Source organism: Theropithecus gelada, chromosome 15, assembly GCF_003255815.1.
Source record: "Theropithecus gelada isolate Dixy chromosome 15, Tgel_1.0, whole genome shotgun sequence".
In the NCBI taxonomy this organism is placed as follows: Eukaryota; Metazoa; Chordata; class Mammalia; order Primates; family Cercopithecidae; genus Theropithecus; species Theropithecus gelada.
Window position 1 is genome coordinate 83718664 of NC_037683.1, and position 14666 is coordinate 83733329.

The 14666-nt window shown below is 40.3% G+C and overlaps 1 protein-coding gene across 1 annotated transcript in view; it reads left to right on the forward strand.

Moving 5' to 3' along the window:
• The first annotated feature begins 5140 nt into the window (after nucleotides 1-5140).
• The window catches only part of SMC5 (structural maintenance of chromosomes 5), a 103736-nt gene continuing 94210 nt past the window's right edge, over nucleotides 5141-14666 (forward strand). The window contains exons 1-3 of the mRNA XM_025360323.1: nucleotides 5141-5428; nucleotides 10224-10365; nucleotides 13795-13847. Of these exons, the coding sequence (XP_025216108.1) occupies nucleotides 5244-5428; nucleotides 10224-10365; nucleotides 13795-13847 (380 nt within the window). The 5' untranslated portion in view covers nucleotides 5141-5243. The remainder of the gene's footprint in view (nucleotides 5429-10223; nucleotides 10366-13794; nucleotides 13848-14666) is intronic.

Here is a 14666-nt window from a genome sequence, read left to right on the forward strand (position 1 = left end):
TAGCATTGGCTCTGTTGTGGCTCACTGGTTAATTAGCATCAAATTCAGGTTAATTGATATTTTATTTCCAAAGATCTCTCTCTGCCTTTTTAAAACCACCTCTTTCAAGATGGTTTGCAAAAGTGGAATTAAATAATCGAGATGTGGCAAGATAATGTGTATACTCTGACAGGGGCATGAAATTTTCAAAGTGTAAAAAAGCACTGAGCTAGTATAGTTTGCCAGAGCATCTTTGGTTCATGCTAACTTCCAGTCATACAGAATCCAAAAAAGAGAAATATTTAAATCAAGAATGGTACATTTGTTTAATGGAATACTATGTGATTACTTAAAACTACATCACAGAAAAATAGTTAATGGCATGGAAAGTTACTCATAATATATTAAGTGGGGGAAAGAGGTATATATAGTACAATTTGTGCAGTATCATCCTTTTTTTTTTTTTTTTTTGAGACGGAGTCTCGCTCTGTTGCCCAAGCTGGAGTGCATTGGCCGGATCTCAGCTCACTGCAAGCTCCGCCTCCCGGGTTTACGCCATTCTCCTGCCTCAGCCTCCCGAGTAGCTGGGACTACAGGCTCCCGCCACCTGGCCCAGCTAGTTTTTTGTATTTTTTAGTAGAGACGGGGTTTCACCGTGTTAGCCAGGATGGTCTTCATCTCCTGACCTTGTGATCCGCCCGTCTCAGCCTCCCAAAGTGCTGGGATCACAGGCTTGAGCCACTGCGCCCGGCCAGTATCATCCTTTTTTAAAACAAAAGGCGCATACCATATGTACAAGTATACAAGAAAAAAAAATGTCAAAATACACACCAAAATTTTAACAATGATTAGTCCGGGTAGAGAAATTATAAGTTTTTCCTTTGCATGTGTTTGTTTTTCTGTGTGTTTTCCCAAATTTTCTGCATTTAATACGTGTTGCTATGGTAACCAGAGCTAAAACCAGTAACATTTCCTTTTTAAAAGGATGGCGTTACAGCATGACTGAGTAGCTTTAAAACTTGTAGAGCGTCTACATTTGCGGAGTCATCACAAGTTCAGGAACTCATTCTCAAATTTCAAGTTTAGAAACACAATTCGATTAGTTCACTAAAGACTAATCACATGGAAGGAATACATTCTAATGTTTGATAGCACAGTAGACTGACTATAGTTAACAATTATCTATTGTATTTTTCAAAATAGCTAGAAGATTTGAAAGGGACCCATCACATAGACATTATAAATACCCTGAGTTAATTATTACATCACCTATGCATGTAACAAAATTGCACATGTACCGCATTAATATGTACAAACATATATATTCAAAAAATAATTTTTAAAAAGCTGAGGGGGAAAGAACAAATTTTAAAAAGCTGGAGGGGAAAGAACGAATTAAACTTTAACAGAAAGTTAATTACAAAGATAAGTAGAAATTATGAAATCAAAAGCCAACAATAGCAAAAATCAACAGGTTGTTCCTTTAAAAAGATTAATGAAACATACGTCACCTCTACTAGATTAATTAAGAAATGAGAGGAAGAAATGAACAACTTAACAGTATCAGTGTGAAAGAGGAAGCATCACCACAGATGCTACAAACATTAATGGATATTAACACATAACTTCATGTAATAAATTTGACAACTTAGATGAAATGGACAAATTACTTGAAAAACACAACCTATTAAAACTGACTCAAGAAGACAGAGAAAACCTGAAATTATTTAATTATGCTATTCACACAGCTACTTCAGAGGCTGCAAATCTTATAATGTGGGATTTCTTGGCTCCTTACCCCTCTCCTGTGGGATCTAGGAAATAAATGTTGCTATTGATTGCCAAAAAAGGGAAGGAAGAAAAAGGGCTGATCATTGTACAAAAATGATGAATAGCTCCCTGCCCTCAGCTCCCATTACTAATGTCTATAATTCTTATGTATCAGGGTAGACTCCCCTAAATGTAAGTACTTCATCAAACAATCTGACTTTTCTAGTTCTTGAAGCAGAACCTTTACTTTCCAAAAAATTCATGCTAGCAATGCAGTGAAGGACAGTATTGTGCTCTCCTGAGCACTGAGTTTTTTCATTACTGCTCGCCATTTGAACAGTTTAAAAATTATTCTTTATTTTTGTTGCAGTCTCACCAATGCACCTTAATGTAGCAGTTTCTCATTGTCTGAATTAGTACCCTGGGTTCTTCGTCCTTATGTCCAACAAAATTAAGGAACATGGACACAAAGGTGGGGTTGCAGCAAAAGTTATTAGAGTGAAAGAAAGAAAAGCTCCTCTCTACATTGGAGAGGGCAGTCGGAGTGGACTACCAAGTTGTAGTAAAAACGTCAGGGTTTTTATAAACGGACTACTGAGGAGAGGGTGTCTTATTTTCCTAGGGCCTGAAGATTTAGTTGGGACCAGGTGTGCTACTCGCATGGAGCAGAGTTTCTATCAGCCTTTACCCAATTCCTTGATCACATAAGCAGGCTTTTAGTTTGTGTTGCTCTGTGCTTTGTGTCGCTTAAGCTTCTGTGTCTGTTCCCAGACATTTTTTTGCAGCTGCAGGCCTCCCCCCTACCCTCCCTGCATAAATTTCTAGCTTCCCTATCTTAGTGTGCCTAAAGGGAAAGGAATGTACTTATTAAGGCCCCCAGTTTTTACTGGGGCCCATTGTATGAGTATGAAGTCGAGACTCCCCCACTCCTTCTGTACTTGTTTATCTGTGTTTAGAGCTGTCTGTTTATCTGTCCAGGTGCAACCTGAGGTTTTCCCAAGGTTGTTTTATTTTTTGCCTGTTGCTGTGACTTTTCAGGCAGGCTGCTTCTGCAGTCTGAATTTTTTCATGATTTTCCTTTCCGTCTCTCTCATTTTCATTTGCATTTAAGAAAATTTCCAGTAACTACAAGTTCACATGCTTTTTACTTTAATTTTTTCTGTTATAACTTTTGGAGAGAGCAGAGTCCTTGTGTGAGAGGAAGAAGCAGGGACCTGGAAAAGGAGCTTTGTTGTAGGAGTCAGGAATCAGGGTTCTACTGTAACAGCTTTCTAAGTGGCCTTCCACTTCCACATTTGGTCCCCTCTAATCCATTTTCCACGCAGCAACCAGAATGATTATTTTAAAATTTTAAGGCCAGGCACTGTGGTTCATGCCTGTAATGCCAGCACTTCGGGACGCTGAGGAGGGCGGATCACTCGAGGTCAGGAGTTACAGACCAGCCTGGTCAAAATGGTGAAAGCCCGTCTCTACTAAAAATATAAAAATTAGCCAGACGTGGTGGCAGGGGCCTGTAATCCCAACTATTCAGGAGGTTGAGGCAGGTGAATCGCTTGAACCAGGGAGGCAGTGGTTGCAGTGAGCTGAGGTGGCACTACTGCACTCCAGCCTGGGAAACTGGGTGAGACTGTCTCAAAAAAAAAAAAAACAAATAAAAAAATAAAAAATAAATTAAAAGCTTTAATCAGATAATGGCCCTCTCCTGCTTAAAACTATGCAATGGCTTTCCACTGCTTTAAAAATAAAATTTAGGCTTTTCCACGATGGACAAGGTTCTGCTATGCAACTTGTTCACTGCTCCGCAGCCACACGGGCCTTCCCACCTCAGAGCTTTCGTCCTTACTGGAATGTTCCAGCAAAATTCTTTTGCCTGGGGTGCTCTTTTCTCAGATGCCACAGTTTCCTCTTGTCCTTCAGGGTTTATCTTAAACATCACCACCTCTAAGAGACCTTCCGTACCTCCCACCCATCAGGTTCATTTTGTTTTCTTCCTAACACCTGTCACAGTCTGAAATTATCCTAATCATTTGTTGTGTCAACCTTAAGTAGTGAAATTTATAAAATAACAGTAAGTAGAGTTTATTCTAACGCAAAGCTTGAGGACAGCCACCTGGAAACACCAACTCCAAACAAATAAGGTCAATATTCCAAAGTGAAGTTAAGGTTTCATTTACGTAGGCAGAAGCAGAGAAGGTTCAGCAGGAGTACATTTTCAATACAAGACCAATGCATAAAACACAGCGACTAGATTAGTTATAGATATCTCCATTCCAAGGAGGATAACTATATTAATCTATGAAGAGGGGTAGTGATCTGAGGGGGGTCTTACCTCTGTCTCTGTTTGGTCTTCCTGATTATTTACAGGAAAAAACAAGGCAGACATTGCAGCTGTACGCCATAGGACTCAGGCCCCGTAGCCACATTCTTCGCAAGGCTCTGAATAATTTCAAGTTCCAACAGCTTTAAGTTGGAATTTTTAAATTTCAGTTGATTCACTTGTTCTTTTCCTGTCTCCCACAATAGAAAATAAGTTTCCAGGGATGCAACCTTGGCAGGCTCCTAAACTGCCACGGCTCCAGTTTCTTGTAGGTTAGACACTCATTATTAGTTGAAGGAAAGAAGATCTAGGCAGGCCTCGGTGCGCCGCCTCCTCTTTAATGCGAGGGCTTACTAGATGAATGTGAGCAGACGGAAGCAGAACCACCCTGTTAATGAAGGCTGCTCATTCTAGCTCAGGGATTTCTAGAAACCTCGGGGGCGGAAGTTTAACCAGAGAGTTAGGAGGTAAGGAGCAGAGAAGCAATGAGGATAACCTGTGCAGTGTAGTCGTTTCACGAGTTTGAGAACGCCTAGCACGATGCCTTCACGGAGCGTCGGGCAGAGTCATTTGAGAGTATTTCTTTTTCGGGGTTTTTGAGACAGGGACCTGATTTGAAGCAACGGGGAAGAAAACCAAGAGGACGAAAAGCCAAGGATAGGCGTGCCCGGGAGCTCTCAGGCGGGCACCTGGAAGGGGTGGGAGCAAACAGGGCCTAACGTACCCCTGGCCTTGGCGGCCCTGGACGCCCCTGGTGCCCCCCACAGCTGCCTCCCATCACACATGACTGAGGCTCGGGAAGCAATAAAGTGGCTTTCAAAATACTAAATGCAATTGACATCTTTTCCTGAGTGAAAAAAAACAAAAAAGGATCTGAATGCTGAAATATACAGAGAAGAAACTCCCGTTGCCACGTCCCCCGAGGTCCCCACTCAGTCCCGTCTGCTGCTCCGCCCTTAGTCGGGCTCTAGTTCTGAGAGGCGGAGAGCAGGAGGCGCTGGGTGGGCCCGCTGACGCTCCGGACCTGAACTGCGCAGGCGCGGCGCGAGATCGCGGGAGCGAGCGCGCGGGAGCAGTTCGCGGCAGTTCGCGCGGGAGCCGGGCGCTGGGGCGCTTGGGCGCCTGGGCTGCCGGACGGTGGGAACGGAAATCGCTGTGGGGCGCTGAGAAAGCCAGGATGGCGACTCCAAGCAAGAAGACGTCAACTCCAAGCCCTCAGGCTTCCAAGAGAGCTCTCCCGAGAGACCCTTCGTCGGAGGTCCCGAGCAAGAGGAAGAATCCGGCCCCGCAGCTGCCGCTGGTGCAGTCGTCCGGGCCTTTCGTGGAGGGCTCTATCGTCCGTATCTCGATGGAGAACTTCCTGTGAGTGGCCGGGAGGCCGCGCCGCGGGTGTGGAGGCGTGCGGTCCAGCAGGCCCCGGGGCGCCGGCTGCGCGCGGGCGTGGGCGTGTGGGTGTGTACCTGGCTTGTGGGTCTGGCCTTGAATTCGTGCCGGGGTTCCCATGAGGATTTTTCTACGAAGGCTGTGGAGATTGACGTGTATGATGTAGATGTCTGCCTTACGTGATGTGGTTTTAAAATTTAGTCCGCCAAGGTTTTCCAAAAGCGTCTTGTAGCAGGTAGTAGTTGTACGAGGGAGTAGGTCTCTGCCCGCTGGGAGTCGCGATCCATAGCGGCCCTGGTCTGTAATTCACAGAAGTATTGTCCCCGGGAATTTACGAGGAGGCAACAGTTAATTCGGCGTGGTAGGGATGCTGTGGCAGATTCTTAGGGTAGGCATTTGCCACAGAGAAGTAGATAAGACGGTAAAGGTTGTTTGGGATGGGAGGTTACAAGTACAAAAAAATTAAACCTTACTGGCAATTGTTGGATCTTGACCCTTGACCCCTCTAAACCCAGCTTTCTTCCCTGGTTCTTCCCTCTCTCCTTCAGACAACTAGTTATCACTTTAGAATTTAGTAAGTTTTAAATATATCATGTATTTGCCTGGCACCTCACAGTGAATCTGTTCCAAGTCGTCTTTTTTTTTTTTTGAGACGGAGTTTCGCTCTTGTCGCCCACAGTGGATGGAGTGCTGTGGCGCTACCTCGGCCCGCTGCAACTTCTGCCTCTCGGTTTGAGGCTCCTGGGTCAGCCTCCCGAGTAGCTGGAACTGTAGGTGCGCGCCACCACGCCCGGCTAATTTTTGTTTTTGAGACGGAATCTCATACTGTCGTCCGGGCTGGAGGATAGTGGCGCAATCTCGGCCCACTGCAACCTCCGCCTCCCAGTTTCAAGCGATTCTCCTGCCTCACCGAGTAGCTGGGATTACAGGCACCCCCCACCACGCCCAGCTATATATATATATATTTTTTTGTATTTTTAGTAGACACGGGGTTTCACCATGCTGACCAGGCTGATCTGGAACTTTTGACTTCAGGGGATCTGCACGCCCCCGTGGTGCTGGGATTATAGGCGTGAGCCACCGTGTCCGGCCTGAAGTCTTTTTTAAACTTGCACATAGTGGCATAAGGATAACAGAATTGTATTTTAACAATACTACCTTTTTTGTTTTCAAGCACCTGTTGTGTGCCAGGTACACAGTGCACTCATTCTTTCTTCATAACAACTCTATCTTGATAATTTCCATTGCTGAAAGCAGCTCAGTAGGTTGTTTTGCCCAGTTTTACACAGCTGTTAAGTAGTTGCTTTGCTATTTGAATCCAGATCAGGAAAGATAAATGTAATGAAATGAGTTAGATACCATAACAACATATATATCAGGATCCTTCACAAAGGATGAAGTGGTTAGTTTTGTCCACGAGTATGAGAAAGGTCTTTGTAAAGAAGATATGAAAGTCTTTGTTCTTGCTCTGTTGCCCACGCTGGAGCTCAGTGGCATGATCAGGGCTCAGTGAAGCCTGTACCTCCCCTTCTCAAGTGATCCTCCTACCTCAGCCTTTCAGGTAGCTGGGACTATAGGCGCATACCATACCTGGCTAATGTTTTAAAAATTTTTTGTAGAGATGGGGTGTCACCATGTTGCCCAGGCAAGTCTCGAACTTCTGGGCTCAAGCAACTCACCTCGGCCTCCCAAAGTGCTGGGATTACAGGCGTGAGCCACTGCACCCGCCTAAGAAGATAGGAAAGTCTTAAAAGAAGTGAAGAGCATTGAAGACAGAAGGAACTGTCTGAAATAGTTTGGTATATTTAGAAAGTGTCAAGTGTTTTAGTAAGGCAAGAGTATAGGATGTGAGTGAGTATTTGGACAGAGGGTAAGCAACCATTGAGAGACCTGTATGTTTACTATGCTAAGAAGTTCCAGCATCATCCTGTAGGCAGCCACGGTGTGTTTTCAACAGGGAATGACATGTGTTTTATGTTATTGTGGAAGCACTGTGGAGGATGATTTAGAAAGGGTGCAAGATTGGAAGCAAAAAGACAATACGAAGGCAAGAGATGATCAGAGTGTGAAGGAATGAGATTTGGCAGGATCCAGCTAATTGAGGCATGGGGGAAAGGGAGGAATGCAGCATTTTTCCCAAGTGTTTGCCTTAGCTAATTGGTCAGATGCTATTCAGAAGAGAGAGCAGTTTGAGGAGAATAATAAATGCCTCTTAGATCCTGTGATTTGAAGTTTCCTTTGGAGTATCTAAGAGAGATGTTCTATAGGCAGAATATAAGAGTCTGGAGCTTAGAGGAAAGTATGAACGGATGAGAGATTTGGGAGTCATGCATACAGGTGATTGATGAAGTTGCAGAACTGGTTTTGATTGCTCAATAGGAATTATAAATTGAAGGACTAGAAGACCATGTACAGGGTCTTGGGAGAATGCCTGCTTTTAAGGGTGAAACGAGGAAGGACTCAAAGCCAGAAGGAACTATTCAGGGAGGTAAGATGAAAACAATGGGAGGCAATTATCAGAGAAGCCAAGGAAAAAGAATGTTTCAAAAATATCACCTGCTACATTGAAGTCAGATAGCGGGGTTGAAAAGAGCCCACTGTATTTAGCAATTGAGGAATCTTTGACCTTTTAATGAAGCAGTGGAAGCAGAAAACTTTGCAGGCCATAGAAGAATGAATGAGGGTGAGAAAGTAAAACTTGGATGTAAAGAGAAGAAAGAAAAAGTAGCTGGAAGTGCAGAGGTTGGTGAGATATTATTGTTTATTTTAATGAGGGGCCTTTGAGTTTTAGGCAAGAGGTAGAGAAAGGTGGGCTTGGAGAATTAGCAAGGAAATAAGAGGGGTAGTCAGATAATTTAAATGGCCTGGAAGAGAGTAGGGAGTGAACCAAGTCAAATGGAGTTGGGAGTGGAGGGAGAGACTTGGAGGCTGAAGGAATAACACGCGCAAAGACTTAAGAGAAATAAGGAATTACAGTCACAAAACTGAAAGAAGTACATTATAGGTAGAATTTAGAGGTCTGAGTAGAAAATAGGGAAGGGGGATAAAAAGTAGAAAAAGATGAAACTCGGCTATGATAGGTCCTCCTTTTTCTTTAATTTTTCTTTTTTAACAAGTGACATCAGATTTACAGTTCTACCAGCATTACTTAGTGATTGATTGGATGATGGAGTGGTGGTTTGGGTGGAGTCAAAAGCAATAAAAGAACCAAAGATGATGCAAAACTAATGCCGAGGTTTCTGATTTGGGCAATGGTGTCAATGATAATACCATTCACTAAGAGACCGCAAGAGTGATTTTGGATGGGAAAGATGGTGGGTTTAGTTTTAAATGTGTTAAGTTTAAGTTGACTGTTGTGGGACATTCAAATAGCGTTATTGAGGTGATCATTGCACATAGAGGTCATCTGGACTACTTTCAGCATGTAGATAGTATTCAAAGACTTGTAGAAAGAGGGAATCATTGAGGCCATAGAGAATACATGAGATACCTTGTGAAGTATATGGAATGATAAGAAGGTGGGTCTTTACCAATAGCTCTTTCAGAGGGAGCTCAGAGGAAAGGAAGCTCATAATAAGGGAATTCCCCATAAATACATCATAGAGTCAGAAGAATGATTTTAAACAGTGCAGAGGCTTGATTTGGGTAGTTGAAGGCAAGAAAAATCCCCCCGCCCAACCCCGCCGAAAAAAAAAAAGGAAATACAGGAGCTTTGTTTTTGGCTACTCTCCCTATTTATAATATTGATGCATATCTTATAGGCCAGAAATTCTCATGCTTTTTCCTGTTCAGTTTTCTTAAATACCAGTTACATCATTGTTTTAGTATAACATTCACACAGAGATTTCACAACAGGAAATCCAAGTGTTAAAAGAATGGGACTTCATGTGTTGAGAGTAAGAAGTTAGAGTAAGAAGTTCTATGTCAGATAATTTTCTACATTTCTGAAGTTCCCAACCTGGTTTTATTGTAACCATTATAAAGAGCTCTTTTGGGACCCAGGTGCTAGCAGAACAAAATGGCTAAAAAGATATAGCATATGCTGTGTAGAGGTATGGGATTAGCAAACCTGCCAGAAAATACTTCTTTTCCACCTGTATTTTGATTACCACCTGACATTTCAAAATCATTATTTTCTTAAAATATTAATGTGCGCTTGGTTAAGTACCTAGGCTGGCCTTGACCTCCTAGGCTCAACTGGTCCTCTGGCCTCAGCCTCCCTCATAGCTGGGACTATAGGCACATACCATGGTGCCTGGCTTGGAAAATAATTTTTAAAAGTTAATAAAATGGAACCTTTGGGTTGAGATATATCTTCAGTTTTGTAATTAAAAATTTGCTTAGATTGTTTGAAATATTAAAATATGAATAACCATTAAGCATTATAATTTAAAAGAAATATGAATGTAAAATTCAGATTTAAGGTAAGTCATGGCCTCTCCTACAAAATTGGTTTTAAAATTGGTAATATCTTTGATATAGTGTCCAGTGTTTTGTAATTATTAAAAAAGAACAAAGTATCAAACTTCACTTTTTTCAGCAAACTTTTGAAGAAACTATATGAAATTATATTCTTTAGTTATGCATTACTGCCTTTTCATTTCTTCTATTGGTAGATTTTCTTTCTAAAGTTGTTTATTAAAAACCTATTAAAAAATTAAATTTGCAAGGTTAGCTAGTTTTTAGAGGAATTTGAGGAATCTCATAAATAATGTAAAGCAAGAAAAAGTGGTTTTGTATCTCTCCTTAGTAATTTCATCTCTTTATAATTCAGAACATATGATATTTGTGAAGTATCTCCTGGACCCCACTTGAATATGATCATTGGAGCCAATGGAACAGGGAAGTCGAGCATTGTGTGTGCCATTTGCCTTGGTTTAGCTGGGAAACCTGCTTTCATGGGACGAGCGGATAAGGTGAGTTAACATAGTTACTTTTTAAGAAAATTCAGAACTATTAATTGCTTTTAGTAACATCAATTTCTACACCTCAGTTCCTTGGGTATAGCAAACTTAATAGTGCGTGAATGTAAGGAATAAATTTGGCAGGTAAAGAAACTGGAAGGAGATTTTCATTTCTAGAAGTATTTTGGACGATAATACTAGAGGATTCTCCAAATCCCTTACACCTAAAATGCTAGAAATTACGTAATATGCCTCTTTTTTTTAAATGCAGCACTTGGCTTGTGGAACCGTAGAGTAAATTTAGAAAGGGCAGAAACAAAATCCAGTCATATGTTGCTTAATGATGGGGATATATTCTGAGAAAATGCATCTTTAGACAATTTTGTCATTGTGTGAGCATAATAGAGAGTACTTACACAAACCTAGATGGTATAGCCTACTATCCACTTAGGCTATATGGTGTAGCCTATTGCTCCTAGACCACACTCCTGTAGAGCATGTTACTGTACTGAATACTGTGGACAGTTGTAACACAATGGCCTACATTGTACTTATGTAAACATCTCTAAATATAGAAAAGGTACACTAAAAATACAGTGTAAAAGATAAAAATGGTACACCTGTGTAGGGCACTTAATCATATTCATGAGAGTGGGTGGCGGAAAAATACTGCCCGAACAGGGAGGGAGTCTTGAGAAAGGAGGAGGAGATAAGAAACAGATACAAAAAATGAGATCATTAAAAATGACAAAACGTTGACTGGGTGTGGTAGCTCACGCCTGTAATCCCAGCACTTTGTGAGGCCATGGTCAGGATCTGGCCAACATGGTGAAACCCTGTCTCTATTAAAACTGCAAAAATTAGCCAGGCATGGTGGCGGGTGCCTGTAATCCCAGCTACTCGGGAGGCTGAGGCGGGAGAATTGCTTGAACCCAGGAGGTGGAGGTTATAGTGAGCCAAGATCACGCTGTTGCACTCCAGCCTGGGCAACAAGAGCGAGACTCTGTCTCAAGAAAAATAAAATAAAAATCACAAAATGAGATGGTAGAAATATGTGCAGATATAATCACACTAATTATAAATGATCTAAACTCATTATAAAGTTTGTTAGAATGGAGAAATGAAACAATGTTTAGTTCTCTTTTGTTTTTAATAAGCATATCTAAAATAAAGTGTTACAGAAAAGTTAAGAGTGAAAGGATGAAAAAAAATACATGCCAGGCAAATATACAAAAGAAAGTAGGTGTAGCTGGATTAATACTAGGCAAGACAGACTTTAGAGCAAAAAGTCTTTTTAGAGACAATAGTGGTCACTAAACACTGACGAAAGTTTTAATTCACTAGAAGATAATTCAGTTCCCAACTCACTTTATAATCTAGCTCCAAAATGTATAGGCAAAATCTGCGGAATGCTAACAAGCAGTTGACATATCCATAACTGTACTGGGAGAGCTATCAATAATAGTAGATCAATCAGATAAAAAAATTAGACTACAAAAGATTTGAACAATAAAGTTAAGCTTGAACTAATGGCTATATTATAAAAAGTACACTCAACAATTGGAGACTCTGCATTCTTTTCAAGCACAAGTTAACATTTCTAAAAGTTAATTGTATACTGAGTCATAAAGCAAGTATCAAAATATTTCAAGAAATGGACACCACATAGACCATATACTGACCACAATGCTATTAAGATAGAAATAATAACAAAAAATTAAAATTTAATGGACGGTTACAAAATGGAAGCAAATTCCCCTTAAGATTATAAATTATTTAAAATGTGTATGCGTGTGTTTAGTGCTATATGGGAGACATTTATTAGGTAGAAGATACTTTTCTCTGTTAATAACTAACCTTGTGACCTTGAGCAATTATCTGAACTTCAGTTTTCATTTCAAAGATGGGAGAGTTGGAACAGATAGCATCCAAGGACCAACTGAGATTTTCATGAATATTGATATATAGTTTTTAAATTATCAGATCATTTAATCGCTATCTCTTTGTAATGGTCTGTTGGATTGTACTCCAGGGGCTGTACAGTAGGAATGAATTGGCTATAACAATTTTTACTAACTTTTTCATGTTGATTTTTGTCATGAAAACACATCTCTTCTCATCCTTGAGTGATAGGATTTTTAAGGAGACTGTGGAGTGCAGTGTTTCCTAGATGACAGGTTGCAACCCTTTGAGTGCACAGATGTATTTATGGGATGCCCAAGTTCTCAGCAAGAATATTTAATTTATTTTTGTTTAAATGCTAATATAAAAATATAACAAAAACATACTCTACACTACCAGTATGGATACTTTATGATAAGAACTGCCTCCTGACTTTTTTTTTTCCTCGTCATTGGTACCAAGTATTTTAATTCTTGCAAGCTAACAGGCAGATAGCATTCCTACATAGATGTCCTTGTTTCCCTGTGAGGAAACAGGCAGGTTAAGCAACTGTCCAATGTCTAACAACTTGTATGTGATGGAGTTGAGATTTGAACCTAGATAGTAGATGTTAAAATCTGTACTTTTAAGTATTAGGCTATACCCAGTGGTTACAAGATAAGGCTTTTTTTTTTTTTTCCTTCATCTTTCTGGGACTCAGCTTTATCATATATAAGATGAATGTATACTTCAAGGTTGCTTATGAGTGTTAAATGAGAAAATACATGTTTAGTGCTTAGCACAACAGTATATAGTAAATGCTTGATAAATGCCAGCTGTTGTCATCACTGTCATCACTATTAAAAAGGTTACTTGCGAGGTGTATTTTCTACCTTTTTTAATATTTATCACTTATTTATAGACTGATTTAAAATCCAGTCTGATTTTTTTAGGCTCAGACTTTGTTTTCGGGCTTAGACTATAAGCATATAGAAACTGGCACAGATATGTCTACTTTATCATGTAAATTTCAATTGTATTGCTCCTTTTAAAACGATGCTTGGTGGCAATTACATCATTAAGAGGATAGGTAATATTAGCATGGTTGTTAATATTTCACCTGCGCGACTGTAGGAAGTCTTCAATGGCAATAAGGAGTTTGAGTGCTCAGTGGTTATACTATAGGACGTGTTTTCCCACAGGCATTTTCTCTTCTCTCTGAGCGTTTAATATAGTGTCCAAGTACACAGGCTGTGGAGCCAGATTTCCTGGGTTCAAATCCTTTTTCTGGCACTTACTGGCTTTGTCACGAAGTTTGTAAGAGGCTATGGAGTGCATAGGAGTTCAATAAATTTTACCTAATATTATTATTGTTGTTATTTGTGGGAGGGAACAATGGAGGAACCCAGATCTGGGAGGGATACCTTAGAAAGTGACAGGAGTGCACATATAAGTGGTACCTGAAAAAATCTTAATTTGACAAATAATAATGACTGCTAAATCTCGGATTGTTAACCTGGGAATGTCATTACACAGCTCACTTTCTTTTTTATGTCTTAGGTTGGTTTTTTTGTGAAGAGAGGATGTTCCAGAGGCATGGTTGAAATTGAATTGTAAGTGTTAAAAGTGCTAAAACTCCTTTTTCCTATAAAATTCTTAGTTTATATTCATGTTTTTCTGATGATTAGAGAAGAGTATTAATATAGTATTATGGCATAAATATTGGAAATCATATTTAAAGAATACTTAATCCAGATAAGTAAGTGGTTTAAAAAATATATTTTTAAAACTTAAATTGTAGGCCATCTGTGGTGGCTCACTCCTGTAATCTGAGCACTTTGGGGAGGCTGAGGTGGGTAGATCACCTGAGATCAGGAGTTGGAGACCAGCCTGGCCAACATGAGGAAGCCCCATTTCTCCTAAAAATAGAAAAATTATCTAGGCATGGTGGCGCATGCCTGTAATCCCAGCTACTGGGGAGTCTGAGGCAGGAGAATTGCTGGAACCTGGGAGGCAAAGGTTACAGTGAGCTGAGATGGCGCCACTGCACTCCAGCCTGGGAGACAGAGCTAGACTCTGCCCCCCGCCCCCCCAAAAACAAAAACAAAAAAAAAACTTGTGAGAGTTTTATTTTTAAAAAATTATCAGGAAAATAAGTTTATAGCAGGTAATGAAATAGAACTATATTAAGTAGTCATGATGAAGTTGCAATGTTTTTCACAAATTTAAATTATCTGGGTTTTGTTTTTTGGTTTTTGGTTTTTTTTTTTTTTTTTTTTTGCTGATCTTGAAAGTAATAGTTGCTTGTTTTTAAAAAATGCAAACAATGTAGAAGTGTATAATGTTGAAAATAAAAGCCTTCTTGCTATTATTCCTAATTCTGTAAATAACTACTGTTAATAGTTTGGTGAATCTTATGTATGACAAGGACT